At 41.2% G+C, this 27,128-nt stretch overlaps 1 protein-coding gene across 4 annotated transcripts in view; it reads right to left on the bottom strand.

The window, feature by feature from the left end:
- Positions 1-24,941, bottom strand: part of RMND5A (required for meiotic nuclear division 5 homolog A) — a 53,207-nt gene extending 28,266 nt beyond the window's left edge. For 2 of the 4 annotated variants that reach the window (XM_019749214.2, XM_019749215.2), the window contains exons 1-2: positions 24,154-24,830; positions 7,890-8,032 (exon numbers count right to left, since the gene is read on the bottom strand). In XM_019749214.2, the coding sequence (XP_019604773.1) occupies positions 7,890-8,032; positions 24,154-24,295 (285 nt within the window). In that variant the 5' untranslated portion in view covers positions 24,296-24,830. Of the gene's footprint in view, positions 1-7,889; positions 8,033-24,153 lie in introns of all 4 variants that reach the window. The other 2 variants (XM_019749216.2, XM_074332295.1) reach the window with 2 other exon arrangements.
- Between the last annotated feature and the right edge of the window lie 2,187 nt (positions 24,942-27,128).

Here is a 27,128-nt window from a genome sequence, read left to right as displayed (position 1 = left end):
AGTGTTCTTAAATGTAAAAGCAGGATTCTTTTACAGAGAAGAATCAAAAGTAAAACACGCATTCAAGGGTCTCTCTGCCTGGAGGAGATGTTATGGTTTGGAAAGAAATCCAGGACACACTAATTCACACGCCATTGCTGTGCTTTTAGTGTTATCCACATTTTTAATTATTGAAAGTTTTAAAATCTGGAAGCTGAGGCAGAGGAGGAGTAAATTTACAAAACTATGAACTCTAAACAGACCACGCTATCACTTTTGCCACATGAACATGCTTACAAACTGGTTAGACCTTAGGACTGGCTTTCATTGTTCACCATCCAAAACCAATCCATTTCTGAAATTATAATTATTGAGCACAGTGGTAACAGTACATGATAAAACCCAGTATTTATTTTAATTCCTAAGTGGCAATTCTTTAATACTGTTAATTTTTTTTAACTTTCCGCATCTACTTTTGAAGAAAAATTGTGTAAGTCTAACAATGGGCTACTGTTGCACCTACCAGGAATCAATTTCCCTTCTAAGCATCCAGTTAATCTGGTTTAGGAGTGAGAGGTATACCGCAAAGGATACTTAACATACAATAATAAGACCTGGATTCTAGTTCCACTCAGTCTGGGAAATGATATCTACTTCACGTATCATCCACAGAAGATTAGCATACAAGTTTTTTTGTTGTTGTTGTTTTTTTAAATCCTACCAATCAAAAATAAAGACAAACAACATAATAGAAAAAAAGAAAAGGTCCAAAAACAAGAAAGAAACTCACAAAAGGGGGAAATTCTAATAAACATACGAAAAGATGCTCAACCTCAAAGATGAAGGGAATGCAAATTAATACAACTAGATACTATTTCATATCCATGTGATTAATTTAAAATTTTAGAAAAGCTGATCACACCAAGTGTACACAATAACTGAAGAAACAGAAACTGTTATACATGATTAATAGAACTGCAAATTGGTATAAACCCTTTAGGGAAAAATTTAGCAAGCCTAGTAAAGTTGATGAGGCACAGGCCAGGCCCTGTGATGAAACAATCCATATTTAGGCATATACCAGACAGCAATGCTTTGCAAACTATGGACTAGAAAATAAATCTAGTAGTGTGTCATAATCAGCATTTACAGATGCATTTTTAGATGTAGATGCTACCTTTTAAGAATTCCATTCTCTCCATTGTATGATATTCATACGTCTGATTTTCAAAGCAAGAGAAAGGGAGGTATTGCCAGATTGGGGGAGGGGGGGAGAGCGAGGAAGGGCAGAGAAAGCCACACCAATTGTTTTTACTTTATAAACAAAGGGAAGTAATGTGGCATGGTCAAAGATACGCCAAATTACTCTGCTGGGCTTTAAAGATTCTTAAAATCCTCCAGTCACATTTGCGTCCATAGCCCCTCACAGTATTTTGCATATGATTTTATAAACCTTTAGGTTCTGGGCAACATGCTCTTCTGACTGCCTCCCTATTTGAAAAGACTACAGAAATCTGAGTGACTACCGTGTTTCCCCAAAAATAAGACCTAATGGCACAATCAGCTCTAATGTGTCTTTTGGAGCAAATATTCATATAAGACCTGGTCTTATTTTACTATAATATGAGACTGGGCCTTTAATATTATATTGTATTGTATTGTATTGTATTGTAATGTAATGTAATGTAATGTAATGTAATATAATATAATATAATATAATATAATCCCCCGTCTTATTTTACTATAAGACCGGGTAAAATAAAATAAAATACCACGTCTTATATTAATTTTTGCTCCAAAAGACACAGTAGAGCTGATTGTCCACCTAGGTCTTACTTTTGGGGAAACATGGTATTTTACCAATTCTCCCAAAGACAGCACATACTTACCATTCTAGATGCACAGCGGAGAAACTCATGCATACAGTGGGAGCCTTAGGACACTAGGGATGGAGTCCCTCAAAGAATTCCAGTTGAGGAAAAGTCTTCAAACGCTTAAAATCGGGGTTTTTATCTCAGCTTTTCCATTGGCTTTCTAGTTCTGTGATCTCAGGCAGGTTACTTAATCAAAGTCTTAGATGTGAAAACATCTATATCTGTGGACAACCATCCCTGACTTACAAAGCGTTGGTAAAGACTAAGTTAAATAATGTACACGAAAATATCTACAGGACCTATCCCACAGTAAGCCCGCGACACACAGTATCTTAATCTGAGAGCCAGGCTTTGCCACCAAATCTTCCATTCTGCATTTAAAAGAATCATTTGAGAAAACACAAATAAAACAAAAATACAAAAGCACATTAACAGAGGCATTAATGATTCATCAATTTAAAATCACTGAGTACAATTACAGACTGGATTAATTGGCACGGCTTAATCGGGTATAAGGTCCTTTTCCTCTCTCAACCCAACCTGACTTTTGATGCTAGCCCGAAGCAAGTTATTTCATTTTGTAGCCTCAGGCAAAAGTGGGTCATGTCCAGTGGGTTCCTCTGATCCTGCACCCTAACATAAGATCTGATAGCAAAGGTCCAGGGTTTCCTCTGAGGATTGGACTACAATTCAACAAATAACTACCATTAGCATTCTGCTCAGAGCAGAAGTAGTAAGAACAATATAGGCCCATAGCTTAGAGCTAATAATGTAATGTAACAGATGGCAGAGCAACTAAAACTCACCTTCTGAGAATGCTCTTCAGACTAAAAAGGGCAAAACCAGTATTGTTTCACAGAAATTGAAGCCCACTGCAAGTGAATAGACCCAGAGAGCATCCAGCTGCTTGAAGGAGTCAGGAGTCTTGGTTCCCACGAACAGAAATCTCTTTTGCCCAAACAAGCTGGATTTAGAGAAAGGCTCAGGTAACCAGGGTCTCTCAGATTCTCTTAGGGGCTACTTGTAATCACTCCTAGGCTCACATTCCCAGCCCTTCTTTCAGTTTGCTCTAATGAGAAGAAATCCTAGGGAAGGAATTGGAGGTGCCCACCCACCCTGCAGCAAACGGCTGCGGCCCAGCCTGGGTAGATCAGGCCCATCCTCAGACCACGCAAAGTGAACAAAGTGTGCAGAATATGAGTGCTCCTATTTAAACCCCATAATTTAAAAAAGAACATCTTCCATCTTGACCACAAAGATATGAGATTTTTATAAAACGCTTTGCAAAAATTTAGACACGTCATCTACTATATTTTCTTAGATTACTTGCTAGTAATGTTTGGGGGAGAGGAGTTAGTTTGATATGTTTCATTTTATATTTAGGGAACACGTTCTTGGCTTTTTACATCACTGTTGTCTCTTTATAACTTTGTTAACTATTCCTTTTTAGTAATTCTTAAAATTCCACCCAAAATATGTATCAAATTATCTGTCTATATTTCAGAATTCAACTTAACTCTATTTCTTCTTAAGCAGAGTGAACTTTGTCTTTTTAATTTTTTTCTTCATTAACAGTAACTTCTCTCTACTACATAAGGATTCATCCATTACATAACAGAACTGTAGAGCTAGCACACATCTGACTTACCCACGTACTCGATCTAAACTGCTATTTTAGGTTAAACCCAAGACATTATCTCCCACTGGTATCTTTTTTCCTCTCATACCCCAGTTCTACCTACATAAAAGGCAGTTCCAGAATGCTCACCAAAACTGTCTTAAAATATTCTATATTTCACTTTTTATAGCATTAATTACTCCATTCTTTTTAAAATATAGTCAGCATTTGCCTCACCAATGTAGATGTGCCATCTAGTGGCAGATCAGTTCAGGCAATGTGGTTTAAAAAATGTCTGTAACCATTATTCTCCTCCTCAAAACATTACCAGCCCTGCAATGGCCTCATTTCCTATTATAACACAGTGTTTAAAACAGGCTGTTGAAATTTTTTCCCATATCTTGATCCATCACTTCCAAGCTGTACACCTGGAGTATGTTACTTAGTATCTGTGAGTCTTGGTTTCCTCATGTGTAAAATAGGAACAATGTACCTGCAGCATGACAGAAAAAACACCGAGCACATGGCTCAGTGTCTGGAACATGGTCAACAGTCAATAAGTGACAGCTATTACCTTCCTACTCCTGACTTCTCCTTAGTCTAATATCATCCTATTTAATGAGGCCCGCAAATCCTCAACTGCTTTTATCCTTCACTCCCTTTCCCCCAGTCTCCTCGCATCAAATCCTTCAGCCTTCCATCTGCCGTCCCCCTACCCGATCTTGCCCTCTTCCCAACAGGGTCAGCCACTCTCATCAAGTCAGTCCCTGAGTGTTTAACAGGAGTCGAGCATATTCTCAGTTGTTGTTGTTCAGCACCTTTCCTGGCCCCACAGAAAACCACACCTCACTGCTCTACGCTAAATCTTACCCATTCTTCCAAGTCAAAATTAAGATACCAACTCCACAAACTTTAATCAAGAGCACTATGATTTTCTCTTTACTTTACAGTAAGCAGAGTCCATCCCATGAAAACTTTATTTTATGTTGCCTCAGAATTTTTTTCAGTTCTTCTATATTTACAAAAAGCACTCTTACATCACCAAACTAGACCAGAATCTTCTAAAGAATGTGTACTATGTGTTTCACTTTCAACCGTCCCACAGCAAATTTTAAACATCTTAAAATCTTAGCGCTATTTTTTTAAATATACACAAGTCTAAAGCAGTAATCATTTCATTGACTTTTCTTACTTAGGAAGTAAACTGAAAAAAAAAAAAAAAAAAAAAAAAAGTCAAGTAAAAGACTGAATAACAAACACCCTAAACAGGAGAGAACTCTAGATTTTCTTAAAATGGGGAAGTTAAAAATAGGCCAACATACACACACAAAAATAGACTAACAAATTATTTGTTTAAAAAAAAAAAAAAGCCACAGAACCCAAAGGCTGATATATTTTAAATAGCGATCATAATACTATGGACATCTGAAAATAGTCAACACATTAAAGCAGAAATCTTCAACAACATTTTATGTTTACAATAATTAAAAGCCACAAAATACCTTAGCTAATACCACAAACTTTTCTCCTTACATTTTCAAAGTAGTATGACTAGAGAACTTTAAAACCCAAGAAGCATTAAAACACTAAAGGAAAAAAATCACTTAGCATGTCAAAAATGTACGAAGTTCCTCATGCAAAACCAGCCTACTCATAAAGGAGTCACCAGCTTCTCTGACTGTCCTGCCCTGGCGGGGAGGGCTGGGAACAAATGGCCATAAAATGGTGCTCACAGGCTGCGGGACAGCATTCCTGTTTATTACTCAAGTCTATTTGCTGTGGTCTTAAAGACTTGTGCCACAGCAGCTTCAGCTCCATCCTGTTTGTTCACCACCAATCCATGAGTCCACCAAGCCAATACAACAGGTAGCCCTGGAAGCTTGTACAAATGTACCAGATCCAAACTATTAAAAAAAAAAAAGGACTTTACAAGTCAATGGAGTCTCATGTGACAACAGCCTACACAGAAGTCCTCGTACACGTGAGAAGCCTGTGCAGTGTCTAGGTAGTTCTAGTGGGGTTGGCAGCTTTCTCTACAGCTGAGGCCAAGTAGATGCCAAATAAAATTGGGAGGGAATGCACTGAAAGATGTTAGAGAAACTGGGCTAAAAGATTCAGGCTTTTTGTGTGTGTGTGTGACCCAGGACTATAATTCAACAAATACTCAGCTGTATCAAGTCAGTAACATAATTTCGTATGATAGATCAGAAGAATCTAAGGCACCTGGAACCTAAACTACTTTCACAAGAACATAAAACTATTTAAAAAATTACTTGAAAAAGCCCTTATAACCTCCAAGTACATAAAAAATGTTCTCAAAAGAGAAATGAGTAAATTAAAATATGTAATTAGGAACATTCGCCTCAAACACGTCCCCACCTAAAGAGCCAGAATTTAATAACGCACACATGTTTCCTTGGTATCCATTCTCGGGGATATTGCCATTTCTAGCACCAAATACATTTAAATGCTTTGTCTCAAAGGTTAGCCAAGATAACTGACAACCCTTAACAAATATTTGTAAAGACTTGCTAGACCAGGTGGAAGACACGCTCAGCAAGTTACCAGTAGCTAGAGAGACAAGGTAAAAGAGGGTCCTCATGATAAATACAATAGGACAACATACATGAACCAGGAAATGGGGAAACCAGTGATAAGTGCAAAGCGGGTGAGTTATTTGCCCAAATGCTCCTGATCCTGGTGGCCAGTAGCCCACGCACTTAAGGTCTGGTTGCTGAGGCCGTCCCCACCTATTCCCATCTGGGATTTCTTCTCAGATATTTTCTGATTGGCTGCTTTGGCAGCTTCAGCTCTTCTCATTGTCATGGCATCTTCTGGTCCTAATTTCCCACCCTCTGTCATAACTGCAAGCAGCCTCGTAGTCAATCAAATGCCTCCAGGAACCTTCTGGGGTTGGAACCACCAGAAGTACTAGGACGCCTTGGTCACTACCAGCTGCCAAAATCGGAAGATTCCTAAACATCACCAGTAGTTACACCACCCTAGAGAAACTAAGGGTTTCTCGCTCACAGTAATTTAAGATCAACTCTAAAGTGCCCCACTCACTATCATTCCACTCAGTCCTTAAGCTAGTCCACGCCAACAAGCACTTCAGGTACCAAATGAAGACTTCCAATGCTATGGCCGCCAAAGGTTGGATGCCAAAGCCTCTTCCAAAGCTGTGTTCATTCCCTGGGTGTTACCAAACAGGCGTCACAACCTCAACGCTATTCCAGAGAGCATTTACTGCCTTCCCAGCCTTTGCTGGCAATGGCCATCACTGATCCAAAAATGGGGCTGCTGCTGCCAACACCGCTTCTCTGGCCTCTTTTGCTGAGCTGAAGCCCTCAGCACTATGGGAGTGGTCAGAGCTCTCTGAAAGGTGACTTACACTCTGTAAGCCACAGCCACCCAGTCCCCAGAGCCCCTGCCACTCACGGCCCTGACACACCACACCTACCAGTTAATGATACCTCCTTAGAAGCATATAGTTCTGACTTAGGCCGCCTCCACGGTAGCCTTTCAATACTGCTGTTCCATAGGATAATTTCTAACAGGCTTTCATCCATGAGTTAGAGCCACTCTCTAGATTCCATGAGTTTCTATCTACATTACAGTTATCGCTCTTGTGTGTACAGACTAGAAAACTCATAAGACTGATTAGGGGATGCCTTTGCTACACCCAGAATTTTACAGTGTGCAAACAAAAATGTCCATAACCAGTCACAAACTCCCCAGCGGCTGAAGTGGTCAGAAGTAACCGTAGGCCACTTCTCTTAGGCCCCACTAGGGCTATGAACTGCAAGGGCAAAACTGGCCCAGCGCGAAAAACGATAGCTCTTCTATGTAAGCCACGAAGTCAAAGCTTCAAGAGATGTTTTAAGAAAAATCACCCACCACAACTGACTGGCCTTGCTGACTAGCATCTAACCCCCTCACACATAAAACAGTACTGGAGAAAAGCTACTAGCGTGCCGACAGGAAGACAGAGCTAGGATAACACAGGGCAGATGGACACAAGAGTGTTTTCTTAATCGTTCCGTAACAGACAGAGGCACAGCGAAGGAATTACTCAGGAAGCAGGAAAAGTTACTTCTGTAAGCCAACTCCTTCACGGCAGGTTAAAATTTCTTGGGAAATTTACTCATCATGACAGTGGGAGCTGTACTCACATAAACAAATGGATAAATAACAAGGCTGTAAAAAAAAGAGGTTTTTTGGTTTGTTTTTAATTTTTTAAATAATAGCACTAGGAAACGTTAAGAATAACACAGTAAAACCAGATCTGCAAAAGTTATTAAAAGCAGGAATGAAAGGAACAGCATAAAATAAGTTGAGAAAGCTAATGTTATCAAAGCAGTGACAGGAGATGAAGGACGCTGCTTAACAATAACCGAACACTTCCTGCGACACCATACCTTGTCGATGGCTTTTCCAACCCGAGAAACGCTGCTGTGGATGTCTTTGTGGTCAGAGGCCAATTTCTGAACAGTGTCCTTTATTCTTTTACAGCACTGGGTTAAAACAAGTGAAAGCGTCCCTGATAATTCAGTATCTTGGCCTATAAAAAAAAAGAAAGAAAAAAAGATTGGTTACTTACAAAAGCAATCCCAAAGATGGCAAGTTTCAAATAGGCTCTTTGGAATATGAAAGATGGAAGAAAAGTGAAGAAAAATCAGCATCTGCTTTGAAGCAGATGGTCACATTCATGATAATATTTTTCAAGTGAAAACTAAGAGTTATCTTAATATTTTTTTTATTGGGGGTTAGAAATAAGAAAATTTTACTAAGAAAAAAACCCACTTTTGTAATTACTAAAATCAACAGAGTGAATAATACTGCCAACGCATCTTTCAGAAAATGTCTTAGCAAATAAACTCACTTACTCAATCCACTTAAACTGTTCAAGTCATTCTCAAAACATTTTAATTATTACTAAATTTCCTAAAGAGAGTGTATTTAGTCTAAATATTTTATATTCTATATAAAAAAGTAGAAGGAAAAAAAATAACTTCTTTGGATATCATGATGTGCAAAAATGAGTTAACATAACAGGTCTGAGCCCATCTTGAGAAAGGCCTGCTTGCAAGGCTGACCCTTTGGCTAGTTACCTGGGAACCTGGATTTCAGGAGGGTTCCCACCACCCTACCTGAAAAGCACGGTTCACTGTGCCTAAACTGTTCGTACAGTGTGGTTTATGCTGAATTCCTGCTTTACTTCTTTGAGTCTGGAATCTTGGTACAAGCTAGGCAGAGGGTGCCCATATGACCAGTACCCAGTAAAACACCCTGAGTTCAATGTCTATAATGAGCTTTCCAGGTAGAAGACACTTCGTTTATGTTATAATTTGATGCAGAAGGAATTAAACGTGTCCAGTGGACTCCACTGGGAGAGGACTCATAGACTCACATGATAAATCAACTGAAAGTTACTACCGTGTTTCCCTGAAAAATAATGCTGGGTCTTATTTTCCGGTTAGGTCTTATTTTGGGGGAAACAGGTAGTTACAACACCCGCCCCCACCCCCCCCCCACCCCCCGGCTTGCTGATTACAATCTCTATGGCCTAGCATTCTTTCCAGGTTACTGTCATCACTGCTCCTGGGTTGATGAGCACATTGGAGCCACAATGCTAGAGGGAAGGCTCTGTCCAGACCCCCGGGACTATCACACCGCCCAGTGTGCCTTAGATATCCCAGGCTGGTCTGAGAAAAGTAAGGCAGTTTTTGGAGATCTTAACCCCCTGCCTTCTCAGACCACCGATGCTCTGATCATAAACGTTTGTTCTATGACCCAACTCCTGTGTGGGTCTACTGGCTGACCGGTGCAGGCAACACGAGCCCTGGACTGGTTTGGCCTCCCGTTTCAGGACAGGGCCCAAGAATTTGAACAAGCCCAGAAGTACAGTAGTCCTAGTATGTTCATTCATTCAACAAGTATCTCTTGAGCACTCATTACATGATAGGTGTAACACTGAAACAAACCACCAAAAATCCCTGCCCTAACACCTGCTGGCGAACAAGATGAACAACACACAAAATAAGTCAATTATATAGTATGACAAAAGATGACACATGCTGGGGGTGGGGAAGGAGAGTAAAAGAGACGGGAGCATATCATGTGGGTTTAAGTAATTGCAATCTGAAAATGGATAGACATGGTAGGCTTCACTGAGAAAAATGACATGAGCAAAGGCTTGAAAGAAGGGAATTAGCCATGTGGCTACCTTAAGGGTGAAGGGTAGCAGAATATGCCACCCCAAAATATGCTTCTTTAGCATAAGGTTTACTTTGAGAAACAGCATACAGAGGAAAAACTCTGAAAACAAAGAAGTTACTCATTTTAAGTGAAATTTACGTCCATAAAAGAAATCTCCATTTGTAAGGTGTCTCCCTCTCTGCACCAGGAAGAGAAGGATGGCTCTAAATCACAAGAAACTTTTACCAATAGAGAAGGTGCGACTTATCTGTATAACAAACCATACTTTTGTTTACAGTGCGTTTCCTGGTAACCTACCCTTAGCTGCACTCTCCACACCTTTCTTTCTTTTGTGTTTAGCTGAAGATGGTATTGAAGCCTCAATTTTAAGCCACTTCTCTGAGTCACTCATTTTTCCCTAGGTATCTCCCTGTATACATGAGGTATACAGGTTCATCAATTTGTTTTTCTCTCGTTAATCTATCTTTTATTACAGGGGTTGCAGCCAAAACTCACAAGGGTAGAGGAAAATTATTTTCCCTCCCTGCAGGAGAACGCATTCCAACCTGAGGGGACAAAAGCCCTACTGCAGAAATACACCAGACGATTCATGGAACAGTGAGGAGGCCAGTGCGGCTCAAGTTGATCTCCTGCAAAGGAAAACAGGAGGACAGAAGCCCAAGAGATAATGGGGTCCTGATCTTGTAGGGCCTTTGTGCACTGTAAGGACTTTGGCTTTTACTTTGAGTGAAAGGGATATCCACTGCCAGCTTCTGAGCACAGCAGGCACATACACTGATCTAACACTTAATATGGTCACCCTGGCTGGTGACAGGAGTGTAAGAACAGAAGCAGGAAGGGAAGTCAGGAGGTGGTGGTAGCAATCCAGATGAGACGACAGGGGCTCAGCCCAGGGTGTTAGATGGGGAGGTGGTGAGAAGTGGTGGGTTCTGGATACATTCTGACAGTAAAGCCAGCAGGCAGCCCTGACTGGATATGAGGGAACAGAAGGACCCACCGATGACTCCAAGGTTTTCAGCCTGAGTCAGCTAGAATAATGCAATTGTCTTCAAGTAAGATGAAAAAGACTCTAGGCTGAGCAGGTATGAGGGGAACGGAAAGATAAAGAGTTCAGTGTGTGGCTTGTTACATGTGAGGTGTTGCGTGAAGGTCACCCCAGTGCACCCGTGGAGGAGTGGGCTAGGTACACAAACCTGGAGTTCAAGAGGAAGGGCAGGGCGGGATGTACAAACTGGTGAGCCACGGCATACAGGTGATAGTTGAAGCCATGAGACTAAATGAAATTACCTTGAGAGACAATGTAGACACAAAGAAGTGATGAAAGGAGAGTCCTGGGAACTCCAAGTTTATGAGACCAAGATGAAGGAGAACTGGAAAAGGAGACTAACAAAGACTACGGAAATACTGTGACATATATAAAAGGAAAATCAAGGAAGCATGGTTTGGGGAAGGCAAGTGACGAAAATGTGTCAAGGAGGAGGGAGTTACCAACTGTGTTAAATATGCTGCTATGTCAGTAAGAGTTGGACTGAGAACTGACCACTGGATTTACAATGTGGAATTATCAGCGACCATGTCAAGAACAGGTTTTCTAGGGTTTCAAGAAAAGAAATCCTAGAAAGTTGCAGGGCCTGTGAAGACAGAATATAGAAACTCTGGCTCAAAGACAAACACTGAGAAAGTAAAAAAAGAAGCAAACACAAGACAGGACCAGCAGGTAACCAATCCAATACGGGGCGACCAAAATAGAAACTGCCCTTATCTCTAAGTATAATTGCACAAACTATGTATCAGGTGCTTCCAACTTCTAACAACATAATTCAGGCTAAGTGAAGACTTGATAATTTAGGGAAATCTCAAAATCTGTCTAAAAGGTATTCCATAGATACTTTGGGGGAAAAAAAAAAAAAAAAAATTCTAAGTGCTCCAGTAGCTCTGCTCTGACCATTTGTGGTCTTTCTGTATCTAAACCTTACCTAACCTTATGGCTTCATCTCCACTATGAAACTCTCTGCCCATAGATTTACTCAGTCTTCTCAATTCCTAATGAATTCTGCTCTCTTCACTATTCTCCTGGCACTGAATTGTATACCATTTAACAACCTCATGTATCTATCCTATCATCAGCCTCAACTAGATGTAAGTCCTGAAGGGAAGACAAGGTTCTTATTGAAACTGTATACTCCACACTCTTATCATATGTCTTGCACATTTGCAGGCACTGTTAACATAAGTATTTGGATTGATGGTGAATAAAGGGAAAAAAGTTAAAAAGAAAGCCATATTCAACAAATAGCGCTGGGATAACTAACTAGATAGCCACATACAAAGACTCACAGCATACATGAAAATTAACCCAAAATGGAATAAGGAACCAAATTTAAAAGCTGAAATCAAATTAGAAGAAAATGGGGGTATTCATGACTTTGGATTACGCAGATATGAAACCACAAGCACAAGCAAGCAAAGAAAAAAACAATTAAATTGGACTTCATCAAAACAAAACTTTTGAACTTCAAACATTATCAAGAAAGTGAAAAGACAACCTACAGAATGGGAGAAAATATTTGCAAATCATTTACCAGATAAGGGTCTAATATCCAGAACATATAAGTAACTCTTACAACTCAACAACAGGAGAAATAACTCAACAAATGAACAAAGGATATGAATAAACATTTTTTTCCAAAGAAGTTACACAAGTAAACAATAAGCACGGGGAAGATGTTCCATATCATTAGTCAATTGGGAAATGCAAATCAAAACTACAATAAGAGGGGGAAAGGGTGGTAAAAATGGGGTCAAATATATGGTGATGGAAGGAGAACTGACCGGGTAGCTGATAACAGTGTGATACACAGATGATGTATCACATTACGGAATTGGACACTTGAAACCTATGTAATTTTACTAACCATTGTCACCCCAATACATTTTTATTAAAAAAAAAGAACTACAATAAGTTACTTCAGACCCACTGGGATAGCTATAATGAAAAAGGTGGATGACAACAAGAAGTGTTGGCAAGGATGTGGAGAATTCAGACCCCTCAGATGCTGCCGGTGTAATGTAAAATGGTGCAGCTGCTGTAGAAAACACTCTGACAGTTCCTCAGAAAGTTAAACAGAGTTACCGTATGACCCAGGAATGCCACTCCTAGGCAGGTATATAACCAAGATAAGTGAAAACATGTCCACACACAAACTTGTACGTGAAGCACTATTCATACTAGCCAAAAGTACAAACAATCTAAATGATGAATGGATAAACAAAATGAGGTATAGCCACACAATGGAATATAATTTCAACCATTTAAAAGAAATGAAGCACTGATACACGCGACAACATGGATGAACTTTGAAAACATTATGCTAAGTGAAGTAAGCCAGACACAAAAGGCCACATATTACGTGATCCTATATATGAAATGTCCAGAATAGGCAAATCTACAGATAGAAGTAGATTCACGGTTGCCAGGGGCTGAGGGGATGGGGGAAATGGAGCGTGACTGTCAGGATGAGGTTTCTTTGGGGAGTAATGAAAGTATTCTGGTTATAGCTAAACAACTCTGAATATACTAAAAGCTGGGTAATGGGTACTTTAAAAGGGTGAATTTTATGGTATGTGAACGAACTATAGCTCAACTTAAACAAGAAACTTTAAAAAGCAAGCCATAACTCCTATCCATCCAGACATGTTTGTTTCTACAGTCAACAGACAACAAACAATAGCTTAGAGAACAAAAAAGCAAGAGACCAAACTCGAGAAGAGAGGTTATTTGGAATTTACCAACTGAACTTCTATGTCCTGACCTTGAAATCCATAGACATTTTCAAATCTTAGCAACGTATATATCTGGAGTCTGATGCTGCTGTTGTCTCTTCTTCCTTTACTATCTACAAGTCCCTATACTTTTTGGTTTCCAAGTTTATAAATGATAGATATTAGTAGTATAAGGTCAATTAATTAACATTGAGAGTTCTCAGTATGCCCCAAGGAAAAATAATTTTACAAAGTATTTGGAAGCGCAAGGAAAGTATAATGGAATAATCTGAAAGAGAACCCTGGGAAAGCCCTGTTCAGAGAGAAAGATTCCACTAATGCATTTTCAAATGGATTCAGTGGAAAACAGCCAAAGGTAAAACCAGGTTTGAAAATCACTGTAAAAACCAAACTGAGTAAAACCAAACTTCTAAGTCCTAAAGGGAGAGTTCCAATGTTCTTTTGTCTTCTCTGTCTGAAAACAAAACCTGCTTCTAGGGGAAACTTTCTGTGAAAGAAATCTAACTGGATTCAATTCCTAGAAGTAAAGCTGGGAGGAATTCCCATGACAGCCATCTTTCCCGTAACGACACACGATCTGAAGGTGAATGCCTGAATCCAGGATGATTGCCACTGTGGTGGCCACTTTTCCCAGGGTGAAGTCCTGTGCCCAGTGTCTTTCAATGCAATAAACCTCCCTGGACTCGGGCCCTATACACAACACTGAATGAAATGGTTCTGAGGCAATGCTCATCATTTATAGTCACCAGTAAGTACTTTTCTTTTTAGTACTTTATTGTTTTTCAGAGCAGTTTTAGGTTTGCAACAAAACGGAGAGGGAGGCACAGAGGTTTCCCATATCCCTCCTGCCCCCACACATGCACAGCCCTTACCCCAATATGAACATCACTCAACACCATTGTAAAGTTGGGGGGGGGGTGTTATTTTTTTGCTAAGGACGAACCTACATTGCCACATCATACTCACCCAAAGCCCTAGTTTCCATTAGGGTTCACTCTTGCTGTCGCACATTCTGTGGGTTTTGACAAATGTATGATACATATCCATCCGTATAACATCATGCAGAGCATTTTCACTGCCCTAAAAACCCTCTGTGCTCTGCCTAATCATCTCTCTCTCTTCTACCCTACCCCTGGCAACCACTGATCTTTTTATTGTCTCCACAGTTCTGCCGTTCTCAGAATGTCACATGGCTGGAATCATACAGCCTTTTCAGATTGGTTTCTCTCACTACTATGCATTCAAGCTTCCTCCACGTCTTTGCATGCCTTGATAGCTCATTTCTTCATAATGCTGAATTCCATTGTCTGTCTGGATGGACTGCAGTCACCCACTGAAGGACATCTTGGTTGCCTCCAAGCTTTGGCAATTATGACTAAAGCTGTTACAAATGCCCACGTGCAGCTTTCTGTGTGGACATAAGCTTTCAACTCCTTAGGGTAAATACCAAGAAGTTTGATCACTACATATTATGCTAAGAGTGGGATCAGTTCTGTAAGAAACCACCAAACTGTTTTTCAAAGTGTCTGTACCACACAAGTAAGGTCCCTTTTATTATGACTTGATTCAACAGGTAAAACAATTACCACGTCAATAAAAGATTTTAATTCCAAGCAAAAAACCAACACACATGGTTGGTCTAAGTTCCTTCCAATACAATAGAATAGGAACTTTCATTTTATAAACAGGTTTTAAGGGTGATATTCTCAGATACTGGAATAGTCATGGCTCCCTCCAAAATCAGACATTTGCCAAACTGAATTAAACATATTTGAGTTAAATCCCAAAATATTCTCATTGGCAGATAATCCTAAATTCTAATTTGGTCTAGAAAAGGCAATTTAAAGGTATGAATTACACCATGAAGTACATGCTGCTGCCTAAGAGTCAAACACACGAGACAGGAGACACACTATAATTAAGAGCACTCTATAAACAAATAGTGAGGCACAATACAGAAACATATTGCTATGATGATAATTATTCAGATTTCCAAAAGGGCTGAAAACCTCACTCTCTAAGACTAGAGAATTTTGGTAGAAATAAATAGCAGGAGTCTCCAGAAATCAAAAAGACCTGACTTAACATTATTATGAATATTCTGGAGGCAGGAAAAATTATAAATATACTAGTTTATAAATATTACACATATTGCATTTTAGCTCTTTTGAGTTATTAAAAGTTAACTCCATTTTAAAAGGTTAAAAATTGCAAAAACCACAATTACTTTTGTACCAACCTAATAACTCTCAAAAGACTTAATCTAGTTTCACCTATAACTGGTGATTAACTACTACTGACCAGGTGCCCCATGTAGTTCTTCCTAAGGGCTCCTTCTCTTCCCATTTCTCTGAACTGCTAGTATTTGTGCCAAACAAAAGCACTGTTATATATGCTGTGCCATGGCCTTGGTTTTTTCCCCCCTCTCAAATGTAAGTCTGGTCTCATTATCCAACTAAAGTTTCTTGAAGATTCTGTTTCTTATACATTTTGAGTATGCCTTACAATGTTAAGCAGGTCCATTCCCTGGGCACAGAACGGTGTTTAACATACACCAGTAATAAATATACCTGAAGAGTCAAAGTGTTTCAATTAAAACAACGCTTAACACTGATTAAAGGCATAGACCTTAAAAATAACAAATACACTTGTTTTACAGATTTCAAAGCCAGTTCACATCTATTACCCACTTAATTCCCATAACTGTGTTATAAGTTATCAGTTTACTGAAAAGGAAACAGGCTAAGCAAGATTGTAGAACCAGTAAACGGCAGAGCAAGGACTCAAACCCAGATCTCCTGAGCTCAAGGGCAAAATTGTATTTTATTCCACAAGTGCAGACTCATCTTCTTATCTCCTCAATTAGCCTCCAAGTTCTCTAAGGTCCTAATTTCTTTTAAAAGAAGTCTCTCCTATCTCGTCCCAAATGTCTTCATATATCAATGATAAGATATTAAATCCATATAGATTCCACAGACACAGCAAACTCATCAAAGATAACACACCAGATTGTACCGCAGTACAAGAAGAAATTACTACTCAGACCTCAATCTTAAACGGAGAAAGACTTGGCAATATAATCCTTATTACGGACTCCCCGGTGTTCCCAAAGAACCATTTTGAGCTCAGCCATACAATCACCAAACCCAAATAAGATGAAAGTATAACTCTAAAAGACTCAAGTCCTACTGGAAATTCTAATCCCAGTTCTTTAAGGCTTTAGACTAGCACCTAATCTAAGAGGAAGGCCGGAAGTTTCCATCACTCTTCAACAAATTCGTGGCGCTTTCAAAGAAATGCCCAGTTAGAGATCATCACTTCCCTAGTATGTATCAACTTCTGGGAGTCACACAGAGTACCATGGGGCTCCAAGTACGTACGTCAAACCAGGACCTTCCTCAATTCTCCCCTAAACTGCATTTTGGGGTTATTTTCAAAGATGAAGAAGCAGGGCCCTAAATAAAGTTTTAATATCCCAAGTGAATAGTTTGCTTAAACACCATTTTCACCATCCTAATAATAGATTAAGACACAAAAACAATAGACATTTCTCTATAAGCCCTAGTATGATAGTATCACGAAAGTGCTGGCAAGTTTCTCCCTATTATCTACAATTAGAAATTACTTAAAAGATAAAATAACCTTAGGACAATGATTTTATTATGTCAAGCATTAAAGCAATTTCAAATAAGTTCCCAAAGGTAACATGAATCAAATCATTTTCTCTAGTCTACAGATTAAGTTATACTAACAATTCAGTATTTGAATTATATAAACATTACAATTAGGAGGCAAGACAAAAACTGAGAAATAAAGGTTAGACTAGTCAAGAAAACATCTCAAAGAACAATGCTATTAATGTACCTCACTTATAATATATATATATAAAGTAGACTTTTATTCTAGGTACACGTTTCCCTTTCTCTAGAACTTTTTTCTCTATCTGATCAATAGTGGATCCCAGGACCATACATCTATTGACACAGGGTAAGCATAGACCAAGGTGGCCAATGAACGCCATGCTCTTGCCCCAGTTACTGATTCAGGGAGAGGCTTACATCACCCAAACCAAGACAATAAGGGTAGTACTACCCTGGTACTTTTGTTGGAAATGCAGACGAAAGGCATGTTCCTGTCTTTGGGGTCCCTAGCAGTAAGAATGACATGAGCTCCACTGGCCATCTTCACGTCCATATGGAGAAAGCTCCTTTGAGAATGAGCCAACCATGCTGAGAAGAAGAGAAGAAAACCAGTCCTCATGACATCCTTTGTGCCCCTGGAGCCAGCCTGGCCTAACCTCAGCCTATTTAGTTATGAGTCAACAAATTCCATTTTAATTAAAACTATTCTGCCACCTTCAACCAAAAGAATCCCAAGTACCACACTAGTCTGAATGAATAAGGTGCCAAATAACAAAGAAATATCTCTTAAATGAGCCTGGAAAGGAATAGCTGAAAAAGTTAAATCTACTTCTAAACCCAACTGGAAACACCAACAATGGCGTATTATTCTCACCATCTAAAATAACTCTAATTTGGTTACTAGTCTATTCTCCTCTTAAAGGAGTATTTGAACAATGGCTTCTGCTACCCATGCAAACTTTTCTGACCTATTTATCTGCTACTTTCCAGACTAGACGTTAAACGTAGATATCAAATTTTATTCAATTCAAAACTTAGTCATTATTCTTGCAACAGTGTCTTGTTAGTATTTAGCAAAAAGTATTCAGCAAAACATTAACAAACAGGAGACCAGACTATGTACCCTAACCCAAGTACATCAAAGAAAAAACGTGAATAAGTAAACAAACCACTAGTCCACCAAACCCTGATCCTTTTACATTCAACACTGGTATGCTCTGGAAAGCACAAAGAATTTATATATAAGCATACTTTTCAATACATATGTATAATACATACAACCCAAATTCTAGAATGAAAGTTACACCTAACATGTGACCCTTGACCTTTGCTTTCTGTTTGCTGATAATACAAGCCCATATCACAGAAATTTAAAATGTGACCACCATGTTTTTCCTTTTGTACTTAATTGCCTACTTACCTTCTCATTTGTCACCCTCCAATTTTTTAAAATATTTTTTTCAATTATAGCTGACATACAGTATTGTATTAGCTTCAGATATACAACACCGTGACTAGATATTTATGTAACTTACAAAGTGATCACCCCAATAAATCCTGTACCCATCTGACACCATAGCTATTACAATACTACTGACTATATTCCCCATGCTATAGTCTACATCCCCATGACTATTTTCTAACTATCAATTTGTACCACTTAATCCTTTCCTCCCTTCTTCCATCCTCCCAAACCAACCCCCCAGTCTGGCAACCATCAGAATGCTCTATGAGCTTGTTTCCGTTTTGCTTGTTCGTTTATCCTTTGTTCTCTAGAATCCACATATAAATGAAATCATGACATTTGTTTTTCTCTGTCTGACTTACTCCACTCAGCACAATACCCTCTAGGTCCATCCATGTTGTTGCAGATGGCAAGAATCATTCTTTATTATGGTCGAGTAATATTCCATTGTATATATATGTATATACATATGTATATATATATGTATATATATATATATGACCTCTTCTTTATTCATTCATACATTGATGGACACCCAGGTTGCCTCCGTATCTTGACAACTGTAAATAATGCTGCAATGAACATATGGATGCACATATCCCTTCAAAGTAACGTTTGGGATTCTTCAAATAAACACCAGGAAGTGAGATTATTGGGCCCTCGTCTGTCTCTTGTTATGGCCCTTGTTTTAAAGTCTATATTTTGTCTCATATAAGTATTGCTACCTCAGTTTTTTCATTTATTTCCATTTCCATGATATATCTTTTTCTATCCCTTTACTTTCAGTCTGTGTTCTTTTCGATCTGAAGTGAGTCTCTTGTAGGCAGCATATGTATGGGTCTTGTTTTCTTATCCATTCAGCCCTCCTATGTCTTTTGAGTGTAGTATTTAATCCATTTACATTTAAATGTTGATATGTAGTTATTGCCATTTTATTATTCATATTTTTGATGTGTTTTTTTTCCCCTTCTTGTTCTTAAAGAAGTCCCTTTAACATTTCTTGTAATACTGGTTTGGTAGTGATAAACTCCTTTAGTTTTTTTGCTGTCTGGGAAGCTGTTGGGATCTGTCTGATCTAAATGATAGCTTTGCTGAGTAGAGTAATCTTGGTTGTAGGTCCTTGCTTATCATGACTCTGAATATTTCCTGCCAATCCCTTCTGGCTTGCAAAGTTTCTGTTGAGAAATCATCTGACAGTTTTATAGGAGCTCCCTTGCTTTTCTCTTGCTGCTTTTCAGATTTTGTTTTTAACCTTTGGCATTTTAATTGTGATGTGTCTTGGTGTTGGCCTCTTTGAGTTCATCTTGTTTGGGATTCTCTGCACTTCCTGGGCTTGTATGTCTATTTCCTTCACCAGGTTAGGGAAGTTTTCCATCATTATTTCTTCAAACAGGTTTTCCATTCCTTGCTCTCTCTCTCTTCTCCTTCTGGTACCCTAATGATGTGAAGGTTAATATGCTTGATGTTGTCCCAGAGCCCCTTAAACTATCCTTTCTTTTCTCTTTTTGCTGTTCTGATTGGGTATTTTCTGCTTCCTTATCTTCCAAATCGCTGATTGGATTCTCTGCTTCATCTAATCTACTGTTGATTTCCTCCAATGTACTCTTCATTTCAGTTATTGAATTCTTCATTTCTGACTTTGTTTTCTACCTCCATTTTTGTATCTTTTATCTCTATTGAAATTCTCGCTGAGATCACTGAACATCCTTATAACCAGTGTTTTAAACTCTGCATCTGATAGATTGTCTCCATTTTAGTTGTTTTTCTGGAGCTTTGTTCTGTTCTTTCATTTGGCACGTGTTTGTCTCCCCATTTTGGCTGACTCTTCGTGTTTGTTTCTATGTATTAGGTAGAGATGCTAAGTCTCCCGGTGTTAGCAAAGTGGCCTTATGTAGTAGGTGTCCTGTAGGGCCCAAGCTGCGAAACTAGGCCAGCTGCCATTAGTGCCGGGATCAGGGTTGCTCAGCAAGTGGTACGGGGGATGCCAAGGCCTAATGTTGTTGGCTTGGGGCCTGTGAACCTTTGAGAGATTTTAGCAAAGTCGGCAGCATGAGTCAAGACAGGCTGTTTGTATGAAAAAGCCACTGGAAGACGCTTGGGTGGGCCCACAAGTTGGACAGGTCCCACAGGTTGGGTGGGAATCACCAAGGGCAGGGAGAACAGTGTCAGGTTGACAGAGACTCAGATATGGAAGCCACCTGTGCATGCAGGCTGGGTGGGGGAGGGCTCAACAAAGGAACAATGGCTTCTGCTAGTATTTCTGTGTGGGAGAAAGCTGCCCCTCCAGCACTTGTCCTGAAGCAAACAATTCAGTTCCTTCCCGTAAGTCCCTGCTGCTTTTCGAGCTGCTGCCCCAGTGCTGGAGCTCAGACCAAGTGAGTCGGCCGGCGAGTAGGTTACAGAGTAAGTCCGTGTGTGTGGGCCCCTGAAGAGTAAGCCCGTGTGTGGCCTGGGATTCCAGTCGCCACAATGTCTGCTAGTTTTCACAGCCAGAAGTTATGGAGACCTCTTTTCCTGGCACTGGAGCCCTGGGCTGGAAAGCCTGAAGTGGGGTTGGAACCCCTCACTCCTGCGGGGATTGGAGGGCGCCTCTCCAGCTGAGCTATACCTCCCAATTCTTAACTACCACACACCAGTGTGGGACCAACTTGTTCTAGGTCTCTGCCCCTCCCACCAGTCTCGACATGGCTTCTGTATATCCTTAGATATAGGACTTCTGTTCAACTAGACTTCAAGCGACTATCAATGATGGTTGTTCCATAGTTTAGTTGTGATTTTGATGTAGTCGTGAGAGGAGGGAAGTTACAGCCCTGACTTTCTTTACCATCTTGGCCAGAAGTCCTTATTACCCACAACTTTTAAAAAAGAAAACAGTTCTGCAATAACTCTCTTTGATTCACCAAAGAGATAAACAAAGGTTGAGGATCATGGTTTAAATGAGTTTAACTACCAGGAGTACACACAAAAAAGGAGTTTTAGAAGCTTCCCACAATTGAAGCTGTCTTTACCAACTTCCAAACTGAGATGATACTAAGCCTAAATCACAGCAAGTAGAATTACATGTCCAATGTTTCAAAGTAAAAATGAATAGTGACAAATTATTATTATTATTTTCCTGAATTCCCTTAAATTTTTCCTGGAAATCAGCGTCTTTGTCTGTGAGGTGGCCAGTTAAGTCGTCCAAGAATGAGTGGGAGAAAGATTTTTTTTACTGGTTATCCTTTTTATCATTTGAATTCATACCATTTGAATGTATTATCTACTCAAAATAAATAAAATTTAAATTTAGAAAATTCCCAGAGAATTACTTTCAGAAACCATGTTAGAACTCCTTTAGAAAAATAAAAAATACTGCACACACTGTACTCTTACAAAAACTGTAATTTTCCCAAGTACACTTAAAACATGTCATAAAACTGTTATCCAATTGTTTCCGTCTACTCTTCTTTCACCAATATTGCTGATATTTAGAATATCAGCAGTACTATACAGTTCTTTTCTGTTGTCCCTTCCACCACAAAAGGAAATATATAAATATATTTGCCAGTAGGAAAAAAAAATATGCTAAAAGGCATATAATCACAAGTCAAATCACCAAAATTTATCCATACTATTTATCTTAATCAAGGGTTGTCCAAAATGTGGTTCCCATAACCACTGATGTGAATTGAATGGTGATTTTACCTGTATGTGAAATAATACTTTAATGGTTATGAATTTATTTTTAACATGTAACTTATACTATCACACCAAACCTATGACTTGACAAATATCATTGTTTAGGAGGACAAATCTACTTAAGTAAAATCATAAATCCATCTGAAAAATAATAAATCCATCTGCACATGTGTGAGTAAAGTTTGAGAAACAGCAGTGCATTATCCAAATTAGGTCAAGGGCACACTGGGAATGAAACAGCATCAACCATACTGAATTTTAAATTAGACCAATTTTCATGCTTACAGGGAAACTCTCATTGAAAGCCTGGTACAACTAAATGACAGCAGTGTCTTCTCTTCCCTCAAGTTGGGGAAATTAAGTGAATCTAAAGTTTAATCAAAATGATTAAGGATAAGAATCAGAGCTCAGTACAATCCTTGAACTTCTGGCAAATTAAGCTAAAAAATGGTATTTCTTTCCCAGACCAACACCTTTTCTCCTGAACACCATCTATGCATCATCTCTGGGAACCAGTAAACATTAATCACTTGACTCTATATCCTGGTTGACCCTTCCCTTCATCTCACATGTCCAAAACCAAATTCACCAGAGCCTTCCCAGAATTCCCAGACCACTCCACCTCCATTCCCCTTCACAGGCAACCACCTAGGTCTGCTAATTTTTCCATATTAATATTTCAACTCCTACCCCCACTATGGTTGCAAGTTTGCTTCTTCCCCGGAGTTCAAAAATGACTGTGAAGTCCAGAATGAGATGATGTTATAAGGCTCCCTTACCATGGAATAGCACTTACTCTCAACTGAAAGCCATCTGGGAAAGGTAGGTGTGGAAGAATGGAGAGAAGGAGAGAGAAGCTCAGCTCCACTGCCTTCATCTCACCTGCCACAAGTATCAGCATTTCACCCCAGTTACCAAATCTTCCCTTACATAAATTTCTGTTCAGCCTACAAGTTTGAAAAGACCCTCTATCAACCTTCTGAATAAACCTATTAAGTAAAAAGTCCCCTACTTCTTGATCAAAAGGAATCATCACAGTGAATATTTTAATGTAAGGATACCAGACCTTTAATGTCACTTAAAAAAACAAAAAACCTTCCCAACCAGCTTCCACAAGTTAACTTTGGCAAAGCGTCTGCTCCAGGCTCTAGGGCAAGAATGAAATAACCTAGGTAAAACACCTTCTAAAAAAAAAGCATGTTTTCTAAAAGGAAACAAGTAAACACTTGACCAATTAAGGCAAGTAACTAACAACTTGTGACACAATTTGCTTCAGGAAGAATTTCCAATTGTTCCTCAGTCTCATCATAGGTTACACTAGGAGAGCTGACCAGTTTGGTTCAGCTAATTCCCTTGCAATCATGTCAGCGCTGTTGCGGAGTTGAAGAGCTGCTTCCACACAGCAAATTCTGAAGTTGCAGAAGCGGCTGTTCTGTTAACCCACAGCTAAGAATAACACTCGACTTTCCAATTTAAAAAAAAAAAAAGGAAAGCCAGTTCCCCGAAAAAGGATTTGAAGCAGGGGAGGAGGAAAGGGGTTCCCGCAGTTTTCCTCATCACCCAGACCCTCCCGGCCGGTCGGGCAAGGGGCACCCAACCCGGAGGGCGGCGATTTGCAGGTGCGGCGGACCGACCCCCCACGCAGGTTTAACATAGCTGGAGCACGCGGCTCCGGGATGGGTTTCCGGGTGGGATCGCGCTCACTCTTAATTAACAACCAGGTCGGACAGGTTCGAGTCAAATCCAGAAGAAAAGGAAAAGTCACGGGGGTCTAAGGATCTCCGCGCCTCGTGGAGGGGGGAAACGGCCCTCCGAGGGCACCCCTCCAGGCGAGCCATGGCTTCAGGGACGCGGACGGGTGGGCCCGGCCCCGCGCGCCCAACCCAGCCGCCCTACCGTGGCTCTGCAGGATCTCGTGCTTGAGGCCGCCCGTGTAGTCGATGAGCTCCTCCAGGCCGCGCTCGCACAGCTGCCCGTAGCCCGAGAACTTGTGCAGCACCTTCTCTAGCTCGCGCTCCACCGTCACGCACTGATCCATCTCGGAGGCGGCGGCGGCGCTCGGCTCCTCGGCGCCCGGGTGTCCGCAACCGTTCGTCCCGGGCCCGGCCGAGGCCGCGTCCTGCTCCTCGTCCCCCAGGCGGGCGGCGCGGGCTGCTGAAGCGGCGGGCAAGCTAGCCCCGGCGCCGGCGGAGCCCCGTGCAGTCTGTGCCCGCCTGCCCCATGGCGCCCGGCGCCCCGCGCGTTGCGTACGCTCTCGGTTGCTCGCCCCACCCGGCCCCGCGTCCCTGTTCCCCGCTTGCCGCGTTCGGGAGCCCGCGGCCGCGCGGCCGATTGTTTTTGTTTTCACGGGAACCGGCCGATGACCTGGTTCTCCAGGGCGGCACCAAGAGCCGCGGACCCGAGAGGGGAGGAGCCACCCCAGCGAAGGAAGGAGGCGGCGCGGGCCGTACCAAGCGCACCCGCGAGGGGAAGCAGCCCAGCGAGCGCGGGCGGAGGAACGCTGCGGCGTGCGTTCGCGCCGCCGCCCTATAGGTGAGGGCCGTACCACGCGAGAGGCGTGCAAGGGAGAGGTGGAGGGTGGAACAGAGACCCAATTGGTCCGAGGAGCTAAACAGGGAACTTTGGAGGCAGCCCCAGCTCTCAGAGAGCGCTACAACTACGCGCTCCGTAAACAAGAGGGTGGAAACCGCTCCTAACCACTCCTCCCAGAAACCAGGAAAACGAACCAATGGGCGCAGTGCATACGTAAGGAACCAATGTCCTCCAATCCCTGGCCTAGGCGTAAACCTTCAGCCAATCCGAGTCTAGGGGCCAAACCAATAGTCTCGCTGTTGGAGGGGGTGACTTGGAGAGCAAACTGGGAAGCAAGTTATTTCTGGAAAACCGTGCGGAAAAACGACAGGAAGGAAAAGGTCTAGGTTCCATAGGTCTTCGCCCTAGCCATGAATTATCTTATCTCCCTGTCACTCGGGGGTACTGTCATTCCTAAGTTTTGGAACACGGACTCGTCGCCGCGGTGGAAAAACCAAGCCAGGCCGGGCGGGGGTCACTAACGGGAATTAAAGGCGGGTTGAGCTACTTGCTAGGCGAGCTGGGCCGGTATCAGAAAGAGCCCGGAGCGGCCGTCAGTGCTACCTAGACGCCTGCAATACCAGTAGCAGGTCACAGTCCGCGCCCCCTCACCCCCATCACACCTCTCGGGCCTCTGCACTTTGGCGCCTGGTCCTGGAACCTTTCTTGACCGGTTGCTTCACCCAGGTGCCACGTGCTGGCAGTTTCGCGGAATGGAAACTGGTTGCAGAGCCGGACAGCGTGGTCCCTGCCTCTTAGGCGCCTTATTCCATTGATTCGGATCAAGTTGCTGTTGGCGCCCTCCAACCTTGACCTGTATACCCTTCCTCACTAAGCTTCTTCATTCAGCTACATTAACCTTAGTGTTGCTTCAGTAGCCAAGCCAATACTGCCTGAGGGCCTTTACACTTACCCTTCTTGTTGGCCTGGAAAACTCTTCCACCTCTCTTGTCCTAAAGTTCTCAGCTCACTTGTCACCTCAGGGTCCTCCCCTGACTACACTAATGTAGCCTCTACGTTCCAGCATTCCTTCCTCCATTGCTGTATTATTTTTATTATGATATCAATTATATCACTAGTTTTATTATTTTCTCACCACTTATTAAATCTGATTCGTGTACTTTTCTGTCTGTACATCATCAATAAAAGCTCCACGAAAGCAGGCCCCTGGCCTCTGGTTCTGTGCCCAGAACAGAACACAGTAGGCAACTTTTTTTTTTTTTTTTTTAATAATAAGGCAAAACCTTTTTGAGCCCCAATTTCCTTCTTTATAATTGGAATTAATAGTACTTCATTACATTCTTAGGAAAATTAAATGAGCTAATATATGTAAATGCCCATAATAAGCACATGATAGTCACATGATAAATGGTGGCGGTCCAGGTTATTACTATTGTCAGTTCCCAGAAGTGTATCTGGATTGACAATTTAGTCATGAAGTCACATTGGTCTAGTCCCTAATCCTTTCATTCGTTTCTTGGTGATTCTCAAGGGCAGTCCCAGCTGTTCTGTTACATATCTCCTTTGTCCTCTGCATCTAATCCACTCTCCTTTCTCTCCTCTTTCTTGGCCAATGGCCCTGATTCCTGCTTCACTGAGAAGATAAAAAACAAGCACCCTCTTTATCTCCAGCACCCTCTGCCACTCGTTTCTGTCCGTGCCATCCACTTTGTGAACTATTGTCAAGAACCCAAAGGAACAGGAGTCCCTTGTCCCTTCCAAAGCTGCCAACGCTGGGGCCTGCTGGCTACATCTCACCTCTATCCAGATCTTCCTTCCTTCCCTCCTTTGCACTAGGTTCTTACTTTCTCCTTTCAGGCTGAATGGGTCTGACCTACCTAAGGGATGGGGTGGGGGAAGAATCTTCATTTAATCCTCCTCAAGCTTTACCCAATTTCCTCTCAGTTCTTCTACTGAGGACAAATCCTCTACACTTGTTCCTCCCTTTTCTCCAAAGATGTCCTTGATAAACTCAGTCACCTTTTTCTCACTCTTTTGTGTTCCTTGACCTCACTGCAACACATGAAAATTCTGACTCACCTTCACCTTTAACATTCTACCTTGACCTCCAGGGTATTGCTCTGGTATGGTTCAGTCACCCCTTCTCCCTGGCTCGCTCTTCTTTCTCAGTTAGCTTTCTTATGTGGATGGGCATTCACCCCAGGTTCTATCCTCGACCTTTTTTCCTTTTACCTGCTGTCCTGGGAAAACACATTACAATTGCCCCTCTCCAGCCCTGATCTGCCTAATAAACTCTAGTTCCACATTCCCTCCAACCAACAAGACATTATAATCCAGAG

The sequence above is a fragment of the Rhinolophus sinicus genome, linkage group LG05, assembly GCF_036562045.2.
Source record: "Rhinolophus sinicus isolate RSC01 linkage group LG05, ASM3656204v1, whole genome shotgun sequence".
In the NCBI taxonomy this organism is placed as follows: Eukaryota; Metazoa; Chordata; class Mammalia; order Chiroptera; family Rhinolophidae; genus Rhinolophus; species Rhinolophus sinicus.
The sequence above is the reverse complement of the archived record's forward strand: the minus strand, read 5'-3'. Positions and strand labels throughout refer to the sequence as shown.